The sequence below is a fragment of the Protopterus annectens genome, chromosome 15.part0, assembly GCF_019279795.1.
Source record: "Protopterus annectens isolate FY-2018-M chromosome 15.part0, PAN1.0, whole genome shotgun sequence".
In the NCBI taxonomy this organism is placed as follows: Eukaryota; Metazoa; Chordata; order Ceratodontiformes; family Protopteridae; genus Protopterus; species Protopterus annectens.
The window spans coordinates 236,371,259-236,387,633 of record NC_056749.1 but is presented as its reverse complement, the minus strand read 5'-3'; the positions used below and the strand labels follow the sequence as shown (position 1 = coordinate 236,387,633).

Sequence of the window (16,375 nt, the reverse complement as noted above, 5' to 3'; positions counted from 1 at the left end):
AGACATCTGCAGGTCCCACAGTTGAAAAAGCATCTCGCAGCATACTGGACTCCGAATGGGTCTCCGTAGAGGCCTGCAAATCTGAAGTAGTGGGTATCAGGGGCTGCAAAAGCGCCTCACTGAGTACAGGCGAACTGGTGACTAGCTTAGGAGAAGTGTCGTCGGCAGCGTTGGACCTATGCGGTCTGTCTCTGTCTTTATCTTTGCGTTTTTTTGGAATGTTGGTAGTTGGGTGGCTTACCAAAGTCATTTCTGAATAATTGAACAGAGTACCAAAATATTTAGATGTGTAAATGAACAGACGACGAATAGTACAAGGTTTGAATAAGGCACAAAACTGACAGCGAGGTATGTTGTGGTCTGGGCCTAAGCAAGGAATGCAGTATGAATGAAAATCTTTGAGATATTTGCTTTCCACAAGAAATACAATAGTTAACTTTTACTGCCATCGGTTTAGAGCAGGTCCCCAATGGGGTACTTATCTTAGTTGAAGACTTTGGATCTGAAACTTGAAAATGAAAATTTAAGGAGTCGGCCAACTGGCACTTGCAAACTGATTCTGCTTTGGGCACCACACAGCAAGAAAGACTGATTTAATGGTGTTGGCTGCATGCTTTATACTCCTCATTACCTGATGTCATGGAAGATGAGAAGCAACTGACGCAAGACCCAAAACTTAGATAATCAGGCTGACTGAGGGCTACTGCAAGCAGATAACCCAAATGTGATGACTGCAACAGTGAAACATGAAGAACATCTCTCCCAAAATAAGCAAATCACTGCCAGAGCACACTTAAAAGCAGCACCAGCACAATGATTTCCTATGGGAAACAGCATTTAGCGTTACAGCACCTAATTTTTTCCTTCGTGCTACTGATGCTCAAGTAATTTCACTTTTTGAGCATGTGCAGGGGAGCTGCCTGCAGGAGCACTTTATTTTATTTCATGCTTTACATCACTTAAAATTACTAGTTATGGTGTATAAATGCACTTCCTGTAATCTAGTACTGATTAAAAAGCATCCCATTTGGCATGTGTTATACTTAATACTGAAAACACCATGTGGTGTTTAATAAGTACTTAATAGCATACCTCCTTTTGCTGTTTGATGAGCGTTTCTTTTTCTTGTAGTACAGAACTCAGGTCCATCACCTTCAGCTGCATACTGCTACTGCTGCCTTCCTTTGTCGACGCATCTCGTTGGATCCTGCTAATCTCACTCTGAAATAGAACATGCAAGTTAATGACTACTACATACCTTAGGCTTAACCTCCTTGAAAACAGAAATAGATCACTTTATTAAACTTTTAGGAAATGTAAGCCGATGATATGAAAAAAGTAAATGTACAGGTAAATCTTGCTGAGCAAAACTTCTTCAGTTAACAGCCACAGGCAAATACATTTATTTTACTTTACACAAATGGTGTTTTTACTACTACATATCAATTCATCTATGACATAACGTGATGTCAGTATGCACAGAATTAAAAAAACTTTTCTAAAGACAAAAATAATCTGCAGCTTTTTATATGCAAATGCTGCCAGAGAAATGGTCCACATGCAAGAACCTCAGAAATGTAAGATTCAGCAAACCTGTTAAGGATGCCTGACATACAACACTCCTTAAAACAATGGAGCACACTGAAAATGAGATTTTTATGGGTAGCAAATTATTATGGTATTTTTATTAATATAAATCCACTAATCAAAAATTATGTTTAACAAATGAAAAACTGGTCATTTATGATGCAAAGACACAACTTTTGCCAACAGAAAACAAAATACACTTTTGCAGGGAGTAATGGGGAGATCTGAACCAGATTCTAAAAGACTTGTTCTCGGTGTGAGTGACTTACTCGATGTAAGCCTGCCCTGATTCCAAAAACGTGCTCTCTGAGTAAGTGACTTCCTCCAGTGTAAAGCTCATCTGTAAAGCAGGTTTACACTGGAAGGCCTCATTCCAAAAGACATACTTTTGGTGTAAGTGACTTAATTTGGTGTAAGTGATTTCATCTGATATAAGTCACTTACACTGAGAAGAAGCCTTTTTGAAATCATTCTCATGGACAAAGTTGTGACTGTAGCCTGTTTCTTTGCATTTATAGTTTCAAAGGATGACAACATAAAGCTTTATGCTTCAGACTTGTGATGTTAAGATTACTCAGATATGGGATTTTCAATGTAGACATAGAAATGTTTACACTGACTTCATATCCAGAATTAGCATCCTTAGCAAGTACAGGAAATACTCTTACCAGAAATTAAGGTAATTGTACGATGAATAAGTGGATAAGCATTTTAGTGCTTTTTAATATACAAGTGAATGTAAACTTGATAAATATTTATGTTTTGAAAGTCTCGATGCTGCGTTACTCTTTCTGGGGAAGCTTTATCTGCATTGCTAAATGGAATTATTTATTTTAATGAGATTTGCATGCCTAATATCACGAGTGGCATTTACAGATATATTGTCAAGTATACAAAGCCATGAATGGTGCCCAGTGTATTAGGTTGTCCTGATTCTTACTACATTGACCGCCTGTTAGTGTAGCACTGTGTGATTCAGCAGCAAGAAGTGAGGCCTATGCTAATAAAGCTCATAGGTAGCCTGATGTGCTGCTCAGTTAAGAAACGTATGCAATATAGAGGAAACATATTCCATACTACATGATTTATCTTCAAGAGACGTGCAGAAAATGGTTGAGTGTTCAGTGCTGGTTAGCAGAGTGCACCTGTGCATTTTAATGGGGGAGGGAATCTGTCCAGGGGAAGGAGAGCAATTTGACCTTCTGCTGATGCAGGTAACTAGTAGACTATGAATATGAAAGAATGTATGACTATATTTGTATGTGCTTGTGTATGTATTTGTGTGGTTGGTTGAATATACAGTGTTTGAGTGCTTCCATGAGTGTCTATGTATGCATGTGTGGTGGCTGTGGTGCATGACCTCTGGCTGGTAGGAATGTGGACATAGTGAACACTTACGAGTATGTATGTACACCTAATCAACTTCTTAGCACCAGAAATCTGGACAAAGTTTAAAATAATGGGGGATAAAGACCCAAAAATAGGGACAGATTATAAATATTGCTCTTATAAAGTTACAATATTGCTAGAATAACAGGATTTGTGTTACCATGCATATTCTTAAGGATGTGAAGTCTGAAAGTAAAATGTATGACATTATTTAGTGATTTCAATCCACCGTTATTTGGCAGAAAACCTCAGATTTTATGAAGAACAGCTGAAAAATATCAGGGAAAAAATCTAGAAATTCTAAGAAAATCTGGACAGTTGAGAGGTAAGCTAGGTGTGTTTGTGTGTGTGTCTCTGTTATTTTAAAAAGTTTGGTAATAGCATTTGCAAAAAGCACTCAGTATTTCAGTAACTGTTTTTACTTAAGAGTATTCATAGATACATCCATTTGTGTGCATGCACGTGAATGTGTGGGCAGACAGTGCTATCAGACACGTACTATCACACACGGTGGTTGGATATGGCACTGCCACAATATATAGTACATCTCTGCTCTATGTAGCCTTTCCTGTGCAGTCACCTGAGGTATTTACAGTATGAATGGTCTGTGTATGTGTGTGACTCTCTGCAGCTACCTGTTTGAGTATGTGTGGATGTCTTTGTGTAAACAGAAAAGTATGTGGTCTGCTAGGAGCCGTGTTACAATCACTAAACAGTAGAGCAGCACAACTTGACTCATCCATGCAGCTTGAGTCACACTGCCTTTATATATGACACACACACACGCCTATGTCTTTATTACATTCAGTACATATAATTCCTTTGTCATTGTTTAATTGATCTTTCATGGCTGTGTCTGAAAATTGACTGTGAAGTCCAGCATAGTTCTCTGGTTACATTAAATAAATAAATATATAAATACATAAATTAATAAAAAAGAATAAACAGACAGACTGTGTTAACCAAATAACTGATTTATAATACAAACACTGCATTTCTTTGCAGAGGCTACTAAGGATTGTTCTCAGCATATATCACCAGTATTTGTAAAATGTTAGCATGACATCTTAATCAGTGTGCTCCATTCAGTCCTTGCTTTGAAATGGAAGTAGCCACTGCATTCTCATGGAAAGAAGATGACAGATTTACTGAGACACAAATAATCACACACGCATTACAAAGTACAGTTTTGTACCTACCATAAATGTAGATGTTAGAGTGCTAATACAGCTGCAGTCATAACAGATGGGTTTTCCTGACGTCAAGCGGGTCCTCGGTCAGCCGAATTCCAAAGTCTAGGTCCGGCGTCGGTTGTCGTCGTTTCTTCCCTAACGTCAGTGTGACGGGTATAAAAGAACCAGCCGACGGCATTTTCTTCAGTTTTTCTTGCCCCAGATGTCAGGTGCCCCCAGAAGGAAGGCAATACATAAATTTATGTAATAATGCAATGCAGTATAATCAAAAACAGTAGTTGCAAGCAAATACACCATAAAAGAATACCCCAATCAGGTTGTATGAGGTGTTAGCCATTAGGCCTGTTCCAGAGGGGAAGGAGGGAGGGAAACCTGGACTGCAGCTGTATTAGCACTTGAACATTTACATTTATGGTAGGTACGAAACTGTACTATGTTCATCGTGCATACAGCTGCAGTTATAACAGATGGGTAGAATACCAAAGCTAAAAAAGGGGTGGTAGGCACTAGGTGGAACTAGGAGGAGCCAGGATGCCCTGCAAAACTGCAGTGGCAAAACCTGCTCTAGATTTGGAGTATAAAGGCAGGTGATAGTGCTTGGAGAAAGTATGCACAGAACTCCAAGTGGCAGCTTCCAAAATATATTTGGTAGGAACCCCCCTGAGGAAAGCTGCAGAGGTAGCTATGGCCCTTGTGGAGTGAGACCTGATGCCTGCAGGTACAGTTTTACCATGAAGAGAGTAACAAAAGCGTATGCAGTGGGCTATCCATTTTGAGATTGTCTGTTTGGAAATAGGCTTCCCTTGAGCCCCTGAAGCATAGGACACAAAGGGTTGCTCTGATTTTCTGAAAGGCTTTGTTCTGTCCAAATAATAACATAGTTGTCTGTGAATGTCCAAGGAATGTAGTAGTCTCTCCCCTTTGTTTTGAGGATTGGGGTAAAAGGTAGGCAAGTGGATAGCCTGATTCAAGGCTACCCTGGATACTACCTTTGGCGTAAAGGAAGGATTGGTTCGTAAGGAAACTCTGTCCTGATGGAAAATGATGAAAGGATGCACAGCCATGAGGGCTTGTAGTTCTGAAACCCTGCGAGCTGAGGTGATAGCCAGCAGGAAGGCTGTTTTCCAGGACAAATATGCAGTTCTGGCTCAAAAGGAGGCAAAGTTAGTTTCTCTAGAATGAAATAGAGATCCCAATCAGGCACTGGTTGTTTCCTTGGGGGTTTTATATTCTTAGCCCCACTGAGGAACTGCCTTAAAAGGGGGTGAGAGAATAAAGGAGTGTTGTATTCTGCAGAAATGGCTGAGGCATGGATTTTGATGGAAGAGAATGAAAGTCCACTGCTTAGCATCTCAGCTAGGTACTGTAATATTTGAGGTAAATTCAGTATTCCAGGGTTCTGGCCCTTTTTCTCATTCCAAGCACAAAACTGTTTCCATTTGGCGGATTAGGCTTTTCTAGTAGAAGGTCTTCTGGCCTCCAAAATGACCTCCTGTACCTCCTTGGACAGTAGGGTCTGTTGTGATTTTAAGGAATCTTCCATGCAGCTAGATTGAGTGTTTTCAGCTGACTGTGAAGAGTTTTGAAGTTCTGCTGAGTCAGTAGAAGAGGCATTAGAGGCAGGATCCATGGTGGGGAATGCGTTAGACTCCTCAGGAGTGGGTACCAGTGTTGTCTTGGCCAGTTTGGAGCGATGAGAATCATCTTTGGTCTGTCTGCTCTGGTTTTTAATAGAACATTGGGCAGCAGAGGAAGAGGTGGAAAGGCATAAACTGTCATTGTTGTCCAACTGAAAGAGTGCGTCCACTTTCCAGGCCTGTGGATGAAAGGTCCTTGAGCAGAATTTTGCCAATTGGTGATTTCTGTGGGAGGCAAAGAGATCTATGTCTGGCCTTCCCCATGCTTGAATTATCTTTGAAAAAACTTGAGGATGCAACTTCCATTCGTGTGGATCTGTCATATTTCTGCTTAGGTTGTCTGCCAGCGTGTTTTCCTTGCCTGGCAGGAACTGTGCTTGAAGCTCAATTTGCAATTCTAGAGCCATGTTCCAAAGAGACAAGGCTAGCCTGCATAAGGGGGTATGAGTGGGTTCCTCCCTGTTTATGTACCACATTACTGTGGTGTTGTCTGCCCTCATCAATAGCTGGCCTGGATGCAGCAGGTCTTTGAAAGCTATAATAGCATTTATTACTGCTAGCATTTCCTTTTGACTGATGTGTAGGTGCTTTTCCTTTTGAGACCATCTGCCCTGAATGCACCGATCTGTCATGTGTGCCCCCCCAGGCGTAATCCGAGGCGTCTGTTGTGATGGTTTGACTTGCTTGAGGCTTGCAGAATGGGAGACCTGTGTTTGTTTGGCATGCTTGAGCCCACCACAGAAATTCCTTTTGAAGACATGGAATTAGTGGTATTATTGTTTCCAAGCTGTGGCTGTGCTGAGACCATAGGTTTTTCAGGTACCATTGACGTTTCCTCATATGCAGCTTTGCACATGGGATTAGTAGGATGCAAGATGCCATGAATCCCAGAGCCTGCAGGATTTTCCTTGCAGTCAGCCTGGTGAAAGTTGCCAGTTTTCTGAAGTATTGAGTTAGTTGCCCTTGTTTCTCTGGCGTGAGGCAGGCCATCTGGGTGTTTGTATCCAAGTTGGCACCCAGGAAAATTATTGTTTGAGAGGGCATTAGCCTTGATTTCTTTTTGTTGACTGTGTACCCCAGGGAATTCAACAACCTTATTACAAAAGCCAGGTGTTTCAGAAGTATGTGCTTGCTGTCTGCTTGGATCAGGCAGTCATCCAAATATGGGTATATTTGTATCCCTTGCAGTCTGCAGTAGGCAATTACTGATGCCAGGCATTTCGTGAACACTCTGGGCGCAGTAGATAAGCCAAAGGGCAATGAAGAGAATTGATAATGTGTTGAACCTGCAAGAAATCTGAGGTATCTTCTGCAATCTTGTCTGATTGGGACATGCAGGTATGCCTCCTTGAGGTCCAATGTTACCAGCCAAGACTCCTTGCCCAGCATGGGAAGAAGCTGCTGTAATGTGAGCATCTTGAATTTTGGCACGAGTAAAAATGTGTTTAGGATGGATAGGTCCAAAATAGGTCTCCAATCTTTGCCCTTCCTTGGTACCAGGAATAGTCTGGAACCAAACTCTTCACCCTGTTCTTGTGCAGGTACCTCTTGAATAGCTTTCATGTCCATGAGATCTGAAATTTTTTTTGTGCCTCTGCCCTTTGATTGTGTGGCAGGTTTGGCATGCCTCTCATTTTTGGAAGGGTGTGAAAGTGGAATCTGTAGCCTCTGTCTATAATGTCCAGGATCCATTTGTCTTTTGTGACAATATGCCAATTTTTTGAAAATAATGCCAGTTTTCCGCCTAAAGGTGCTGCCATTTGAGCCTTGCTTGGCATGCAAAGGGGAAGTCATTGGTTCTGCTTTCTGAATGGCTGTGAACTATCCTCACTACCTCTTTGGGTAGGTGCTTGCCATTGTCTGCCTCTAAACGATCCTTGAGATTGCCCTCTACCCCTCGGGCGCCTGTATCTACCGTTTTGGGGTCCGTCTGTGGCTGGAAAGGACCAATTTTTTGAAGGCCAATTTCTACTGAAACGTGGAGGTTGTACCTGTAGGAAATCTTTTACTGTTCGCATTGCTTTTGCCTTTTCCTCCATTTTCTTTAATACCTCCTCAGCTTTAACACCAAACAATACATCTTTTTGCAGAGGTGCATCCAGTAATTTAGCTTTGACATGACCTGGTAAGGTTTGCTCTTTGAGCCAAGCATGTCTACATATGACTGATCCTGTAACAGCAGCTCTACATGAGGCCTCTAAAGCATCAAAACCACATTGCAGGGTATGTTTACCTACTTGTTCTGCACTATGTATCAAATCCTGCAACTCCTTCAAATCTGGTTGTTCAGGTTGTGACATTTTGCTTCTCAACTATGATAACAGAAACTGTTGGTACTTTAACGTATGGAACTGGCAGTTTAATGCCCTCATGGATAAGGTGGCCGAGGTGTATACCTTTTTCCCCCCACCTTTCTAAAGCTCTGGAATCCCTCTCTGAAGGTAAAGGATTTTTAGCAGTGGAGGCCTTAATTCCCTGGGGGACCTGTGAGATAGTTTCTGGGTCAGCCGCATGGCTTTTGTATAGGAATTGGTGTGAGTCAGGAACCCGGTAATACCTGTCAGGCTTGACTGGGGCTGGAGGTAAAGAGTCTGGGTTAAGGCAGGACTCCGAATACGCATCATCAAGGATATCTAAGACAGGGGGTATAGCCAGAGGCCTGTGCTGAGGGAGCAAGAGAAAATCCCTAAGCCTTTTCTTGGAGTCTGAGTACTCTTGACCTTCCCAGTGGAAGTGTTCCCTGAAGGTATGCAAGGTTTCCCCAAAAGAGTAATCCTCGGGGGGGGGCAGAGGGAATGGACTCCTCTGCATCAGAATCTTCAAAAGGGGGGTATGAATGTTCCTGGTCATCAGAATGTTCTGAAATAATGGAAGCCTGGTCCGAGGAGGGGGATTCTTCCTCCACTCTGGTCCTTTTTTCCGGGGGGGTTGAGAACCCCTGATAAGAGAAATTAAGTCCTCAGCCATTTTGAGCATCTGCTTTTTAGGCAGGGGGCCTTGAGAAGGGCCCTGTGGGGTTTGTTTTTTAGAATGCATGGCTGTCTTAGACTTAGCGAAAGCCTTGATGGAAAAAGAAGAGGAAGGCCTGAAGACACTTTGAGAGGAGGCAGACCTGTCTAAACTCTTTGAGTTTCACCGCCAAGAGTGGCTTTGGTATCTGTAGTTGGGGTGTGGGCTGAAGAGCCTGTGACCTCGGGTACAGAAGACAACGCCAATGAAGTGTCGTCGGTAGTCAGGGGCTGTGTAGGTGCCTCGCTGAGTACCGGAGCACCTGTAGTCGGCTTTGGTGTGGTGTCGGTAGAGGCCGCGGACCTCGTGTGTCGGTCCTTATCTTTGCGTCTTTTAGTCAAAACTGGAGTCTGGATATCAGACGACATTATGTAGTTAAATTCTTTGCCAAAAAAGTGCTGGGCGAACTCCGCCCGATGCTTAATGGTGCGTTTGTTGAATGTAGCACAAAAATGACAGGCCGAGACGTCGTGGTGTGGGCCTAAGCAAGGAATGCAGAGTGAATGAAAGTCCTTATGCGGTATTTGCTTCCCACATGAAATACAATTATTAAATTTGTCTGACATCGGTGTGAGGCAAGAAAAGTTTCCCCAACGGGGTACTTAGCTTTCAAGAAGACTTCGGTTGCAGAAATTTGTAATCTCAGGAGCTGGCCGACCGGCACTTGCGAACTGCTTCTGCTTCGGGCACCGCGCGGCAAGAAAGACTGAAGAAAATGGCCTCGGCTGGTTCTTTTATACCCCTGTCGCACTGACGTCAGGGAAGAAGCGATGACAACTGATGCTGGACCTAGACTTTGGAATTTGGCCGGCTGAGGACCTGCCTGACGGCGGGAAAACCCATCTGTTATGACTGCAGCTATATGCATGATGAACATCTGATGCCTATGCTTCTCCCAAGGGCAGTCAAAACAAAGGCAATGGATACATTCAGAACAAGATTTTTCATACAGGTCTGGATGTTGACAAAAGGTACTACCCTGCATAAAGCATTGACTGTAATATATATATTACCTGGAAGGAGAATATGCAGAAGAAATAGTATGATCAATAAAAAATGAATAAATAAAAAATGTGGTATAGGTATGACAAAGCAACAAACCAGTAACAGGCAGTGTTAGATGGAAGCATGACAATTGACAAAAGCATTTTTATCCAGAGAGATAGACACATTAACATAAAACAAGTAACAAAACCTCTGATATACATACCCTCAGGGTGGTAATCTCCCTTTCTTTCTCTTCTCGCAGTTTGTCGATCATATCCTTGTAGTGGCGAGAAATCTCATCTGCCTTGTTTTGGAACGATGGGCTTGAACCCTGTCCTGACAGCTGAAGTTTATGCAAAAATATTAATAATGGGATAAACATAGCAAAACTTAAGTTCTTAAAATATTTTTAGTTTTAAATATCACAACATTCAGTGTAAAAGGAATTAAGTTATGGACCCACAATAGGCAGAGTGCTGCATAACCCAGAGATGTAAAAATACATAACAAGAGAAGGCCCAGAAAAAAATCCAGCAGTCTTAATCTTACTGCAACAAACCACTTATTTTTTACTTTCTAGAAATAATTCCCCTTAACACAGCTGTAAATAAGCAAAAAAAAAAAAAAAGCTTTTTGTTGCATTGAAATCACCTTGGCAATACTTTTGTTTACCACTGGATGGCCATAGTCAAATGATTTTAACAAAACGTCTTCAGAACATGGGTGGCTGTTGCTATATATCTAGTTAAACTGAACCTTTTGTCAAACACGACTACAGTTTGTTACATGCTGGAGTGGTAGTATCACACCACAGACTAAGGATGTGAGCTGCTAATCAGTTTCATCTCATAGCCATAGGTTTGATTCGCTTGCACACACAGTAATTTTGAAGAAGTCATTTAACCGGGCCAATGTTTTGGCCATTTCTGAAAATCGATGCGTATTTTTGTGGACTTATCTGCTAAAATATAATATTGAATGTTTCCTTTACTTAAAGTGGGAATTATATGTTTTTATATATACTCTTCATATAAGCAGCTCTCTAAAACCACCTTATACCACTAATCAACCCAAATTGGTGGCTCACTGATAGACTGCAGAAGGCGAATAAAATAAAATATGGGTACAGTAGGTGCTTAGAGAAAGTGTGTGTGATATGTAGTACGTGAATGTGTGTGTGTTTGCTGATGTGCATGCTCACAGCATATGTATGGGTACATGGGTGTGTATGAAACACAATTCACTGCCACAAAGGTGCAAGTTCAGAGGAAAGAAATATAAAAAAAAGTGTATTTTAATCAAGAGATGCATTTACAAAAAATGACTCTGTATGTGTACTGAAAAAGGCAATGGCACCTGTGTCTTGTAAAGAAAAAGTAAGAACCAATAATTTAATAAAATTCTTTACAAAAGGATATGTAGAAAACCACAATTTTTAAACAGGTTTTGCACGAGAATATTTTACAAATTGTTACGTGCAAATTATTGGTTATATATACACTAAAAATGTTTCAGACTAATATAAGCTCAAAGATGAGGATCCCTAATAAATCAGACAAATATCCCAAACATACTGTTAATGGGCATGTAGGAAAGCAGTATTATATGTTAGGGATGCAAGTTGTCACATGTCATTGCCCAATAGCCAAAACAGTGCTCAGTGGAATCAAAAAGACACTATGGTCATCTTTGTCTGTGTGGAAGATTCACATCTTCCATATGGGGGGGGCTCCAGCACCTCCTACATTATATACCGTTTTCCAGAATTCATTTTATGACAGCCATACCTGACAAATTTGGCACATGTGGGAGCAACCCATGTACTGAATGCTGTTTATAAAGCACCCAAAATATGTACATGGTTTAGTAGATGTTTATTTTATAGAACTGAGTTCGCCGTTCTCCTTTCTTGGCTGATTTGTGTTTGAAAATGAGCAGGGTATACAAAGCTCCCTTACAGCTCATTTCATCATCTCTATTTGTACTTGAATGCCTGGTGTTGCTGAATGACTTACGGGATGTCTAGTTGAGATTTTAGAAACCCACAGATAGGCAAATAGGCAAAAGTTCTTACAGACACAAATATGTGGTCAGAGAAACCACGGCTGACAGCTAAGCTATACTTTTATTTGCACCTTCTTCTTAGTTGCAGTTTCTCTGATGACATAAGAAAATTTGTTTATATTACATTATTAGCATGAATCAAAGAAGGGCATAGATTTAATCCATTTGATTGAAAAATATTCTCAGTATTTCTCTACATTTCCAGTTATACACTGGTTTGAATTTGCCGAGGTTTGGGCAAATTAGCACATTTATTTGCAGTGACTCAAGAGTCCAGTCTTTATCTAATAACTGCTCTTCTGGTGTTCTGGTGTACACACACTTCCAACAACTACAAACTAGGAACATCACTCATTGCAGGATAGAAGCAAGTACACATTCTTTTCTAAGTTACATAGACTGCTAGGAGAGTACATTCATTGGCTTTTATTTAACTGAAAGAAAGGAAAAGTCAACAAAGGTTTTTTTTTTTCTTTTCTTCCAAGCAAAACTGCCTTTTAGCTTCTGCTTGAATGAGCTGTTTAACATTTTTCTTGTCTTTTTCTATATTTGTATTCCAGTAAATTTAGTAAGAAAGTCAAAGCATATTATGTGTATAAAGCAGTCATAATCATAATGATGAAACCAGTAGGAGTCGTCCTTTTGCTCCTGCAGTATTTCGTTCGGGACTGTATGAGAATCATGTATTACTGTATGTGAAAAGCATAATAAAATGTTTAAAATGTAAGACTTACGATTATTATGCACTCTTCACTTTTATAATAAAAAGAATACTTATACCAATTTTTAACCGTAACCATATGAAATGTTGAGCCATGAAATATGTAGACCGAATGGCTGAAAGAATGGACTTGCATATACCAAGTCTTAGATGCCATTTCTCTGAGTTATGTCCATCTCAGAATTTGTATATATGTTTGGGGGGGGGTGTGTAGGGGGCTTGCCGCCTACAAAAAGTTTAAAGGAGAAGTGCGATTTTCGAGAATCATTCCTTTGTGATTTCAGTCTGGTTTTCAGATTCAGCACTCAGCATTTCAAGTGCCAGCATGTCAGAGGGCAGCCTGTTTTAAATATTATTGTGCTGATTTTTACTAATCTATGTTCTGAGCCAGGATCATCAAAGAAGGCTGAAGCACTTGTAACAAAACTATTTCAATGCTGACTTCTTGTTTTGAATTCACCTTTAAACAGTACTTATGTATTGGAGGGCACTGCAGGTTTTTTTTTTTCATTAATTCTGTCATGACATGTTTCATCTAACTGGAGAACTGCAAAGCAACTGTAGTCTTAATTGCAAGGCAGTGAAACTAATTATGACTGGGGTACGGCACATGTACTCAGCACAAGCACACATCTACATACACTTAGCACATGCACACGTAGACACACACACACACACTCTCACAGGAATTAGCAGGACTAGCAATCACCACTGGCATGTCTTTGGGATGTGGGAGGAAACCAGAGAATCCAGCAAAAACCCACATGAACTCAGACATGATGTGCAGACACCACACAGAAGCCATCCCAGCCAAGAACTAAACTGGAAACCTAAGTGCTGTGAGGTAGCAATGCTATCCACTGGGCCACGACTATGTTGATCACATTGAAGTCTCATTCAGTACATGTTACATATACACAGTTTTTTTTTTTTTTTTTTTTTTTTACATTTTATTATGTGTATCCCAAATGGCTGGCTGGTATTTCTGATAACATTTCTGGGAAGTACTTATTTTGGGAAGCATACTTTTGTTATGTTTTTGGAGCATCACTATAAATTCTTCTTGACACTTCTTAATGTAAGATACAATCATACCCAACTTTAGGCACCAGCGAACCCTGCAGTCACTGGGGGACCCCCAACTACAGCAAGTTATTTTATTTTGATATTTTGTAATAGATCTGTAAAACCAAAAAAAAAATCTAGTACAGCAATCTTGAATATTTAAACAGGGTGGGTAATAACACATTTATATCTCCTTTAAAATTAAAATGTGTATATAGCTATAGTAACAGTCTTTTATCAAGTAACAGGCTTCACAATTCCATTAAATATTTTACAACTGACATAGTGCCCCTGGCTTAGTTAAACCTTACTGATAGACATTATCTCTACTAAAACTAACATAGCTAGCTTTAGGTACCTGCAATATCTGTGGCTGTAGCCCCGCCCCTTAGTCATCCTTCATTGTGTGGTTCATTCATAAAAGCTGCTGCAGTTTGGGGAAAACTGAGGAGGAAAAAAGTGTATTAATTTCCTGATTACACTCCAACCTGACCAGGGCTGTGATATGACCCTTTCAGGATAAAGCTGATAATGAACATGAGCAAGGTAAGCACTAGAGAAATCAACAGCTCAGAGTGACCGATCTCAGTGCACACATTGGGTTTACCTTGGATTTTAAGAAGAGCTGATGCTTCTGATCTTCAGGAATGTTTTTCTCTTTCAGGGGAATTTTATAAATGCTGGCAGAACCAGGTACTATAAAGTACAGTTTTGTACCTACCATAAATGTAGATGTCCGAATTGGATAGCATCTGCAGTCATAACAACTGGGTTGTCCTGTCGTCAGGCAGCCCTTCAGTCGGCCGGATTCCAAAGTCCGGGTCCGGCTTCGGCTGATGTCGCACTTCACCCGACGTCATCTCTGTTGGTCTTCGGGTATAAAAGCATCAGCCAACGCCATTTTCTTCAGTGTTTCTTGCCCCAGATGCCAGAAGCCCTAAAGAAGGCTAAAAATTTTGGATAGATGCCAATGTTTCCAAAAGATAGAGGTAAACACAAAAATAAGCATGTATGTACATAAATACAAACAAATACACCATGAAAGAAATCCCCCCACTAGCTAGCTATTAGAAGGGTAAACACCCTAGGAGTACCACAGAGGGGAAGGAGGGAGGGTAATCCTGACTGCAGATGCTATCCATTTCGGACATCTACATTTATGGTAGGTACAAAACTGTACTATGTCCTTCATGGATGCATCTGCAGTCATAACAACTGGGTAGAATACCATAGCCAACTAGGGAGGAGGATAAAAGTAGATTATGGTGTATTTAGGATCCCTTGCAGAACAGCAGTGGCAAACCCTGCTCGGGATCTGGAATATAGAGGTAAATTATAATGCTTGGCAAATGTATGCACGGAGGTCCAAGTAGCCGCCTCAATAATGTCTTTGGTAGCCACTCCTCGTAAGAAGGCTGTGGTAGTGGCTGTTGCCCTTGTAGAATGAGGTCTTATGTTCTGTGGAATTGGTTTTCCATGGAAGGAGTAACAGAATCGTATGCAATTTCCTATCCATTTGGAGATTGTCTGTTTGGAAATAGCTTTTCCTTCCCTTCCTGTTGCATAGGCTACGAAAAGTTGGTCAGTCTTTCTGCTATTCTTTGTTCTGTCCAAGTAGTAGCGTAGCTGTCTATGTACATCCAAGGTATGCAGTATTATTTCCCCTCTGTTTTGTGGGTTGGGAAAGAAGGTAGGTAGGTGGATTGCCTGGTTTAAAGACACTCTGGATACCACCTTAGGCATAAATGTAGGATTAGTCCTCATGGACACTCTATCTTGGTGGAAGATTAGAAAGGGTTGCACTGCCATTAAGGCCTGTAGTTCTGAAACCCTCCTTGCTGAAGTAATTGCCAGTAGGAAAGCAGTTTTCCATGACAGGTGTTGTAGGTCTGCTGTTGCTGCTGGTTCAAAAGGTGATAGTGTCAATTTTTCTAGCACAAAGTTCAAGTCCCAAGCTGGCAATGGTGGTTTCCTTGGAGGTTTTACATTCTTGATTCCTCTGAGGAACTGCCTGAGCAAAGGGTGTGAAAAACAGGTGGATCAAAGCTGTATTCTGCTGAAATAGCTGATGCATGAATCTTGATGGAGGAGTAGGACAGGCCTGAATGAAGTAGTTCGCCAGATACTCCAGAATGTTAGGCATATCTATGTTTGATACATCTTTTCCTCTTTCAGAACTCCAAATGACAAACCTTTTCCATTTCCCAGCATAATTCCTTCTAGTTGAAGGCCTGCGTGCTTCAAGAATAATGTCTTTAACTCTTTGTGAAAGTTCTGTATTAGCAGCTGCTATGTGATGTTCCATGCAGTCAGTTGCAGCGTTTTTAGGTTTGGATGCATGGTGCTGAAGTTGTTCTGAGTTAGCATCAAAGGCATCAGGGTATTGGCCACATATTGTTCGAGACATGCTCCTCAGCAGTGGGTACCAATGCTGTCTTGGCCAGTTTGGAGCTATCAGGATTATCCTTGGACGTTCCTCCTTGATTTTTAGTAGTACTTTGTGTATCAAGGGAAGAGGTGGGAATGCATATGCTGTTAGGCCTTTCCAGCTGAAGGAGAGCGAGTCCACTTTCCATGCTAGTGGGTGGAATGTCCTTGAGCAGAATTTTTTGAGCTGGTGATTGAGAGGTGATGCGAATAGATCTATCTGAGGCATTCCCCATTTCTTCGAGATGGTCTTGAAGATATCCGGGTGCAGCTGCCATTCGTGGGCATCCGATGCG

The 16,375-nt window shown here is 41.1% G+C and overlaps 1 protein-coding gene across 1 annotated transcript in view; it reads right to left on the bottom strand.

Annotated features, from left to right (window-relative positions):
- POF1B (POF1B actin binding protein) overlaps positions 1–16,375 on the bottom strand; it is a 1,182,022-nt gene that overhangs the window by 43,026 nt on the left and 1,122,621 nt on the right. Inside the window, exons 15-16 of the mRNA XM_044057755.1 lie at positions 10,026–10,145; positions 1,093–1,221 (exon numbers count right to left, since the gene is read on the bottom strand). Of these exons, the coding sequence (XP_043913690.1) occupies positions 1,093–1,221; positions 10,026–10,145 (249 nt within the window). The remainder of the gene's footprint in view (positions 1–1,092; positions 1,222–10,025; positions 10,146–16,375) is intronic.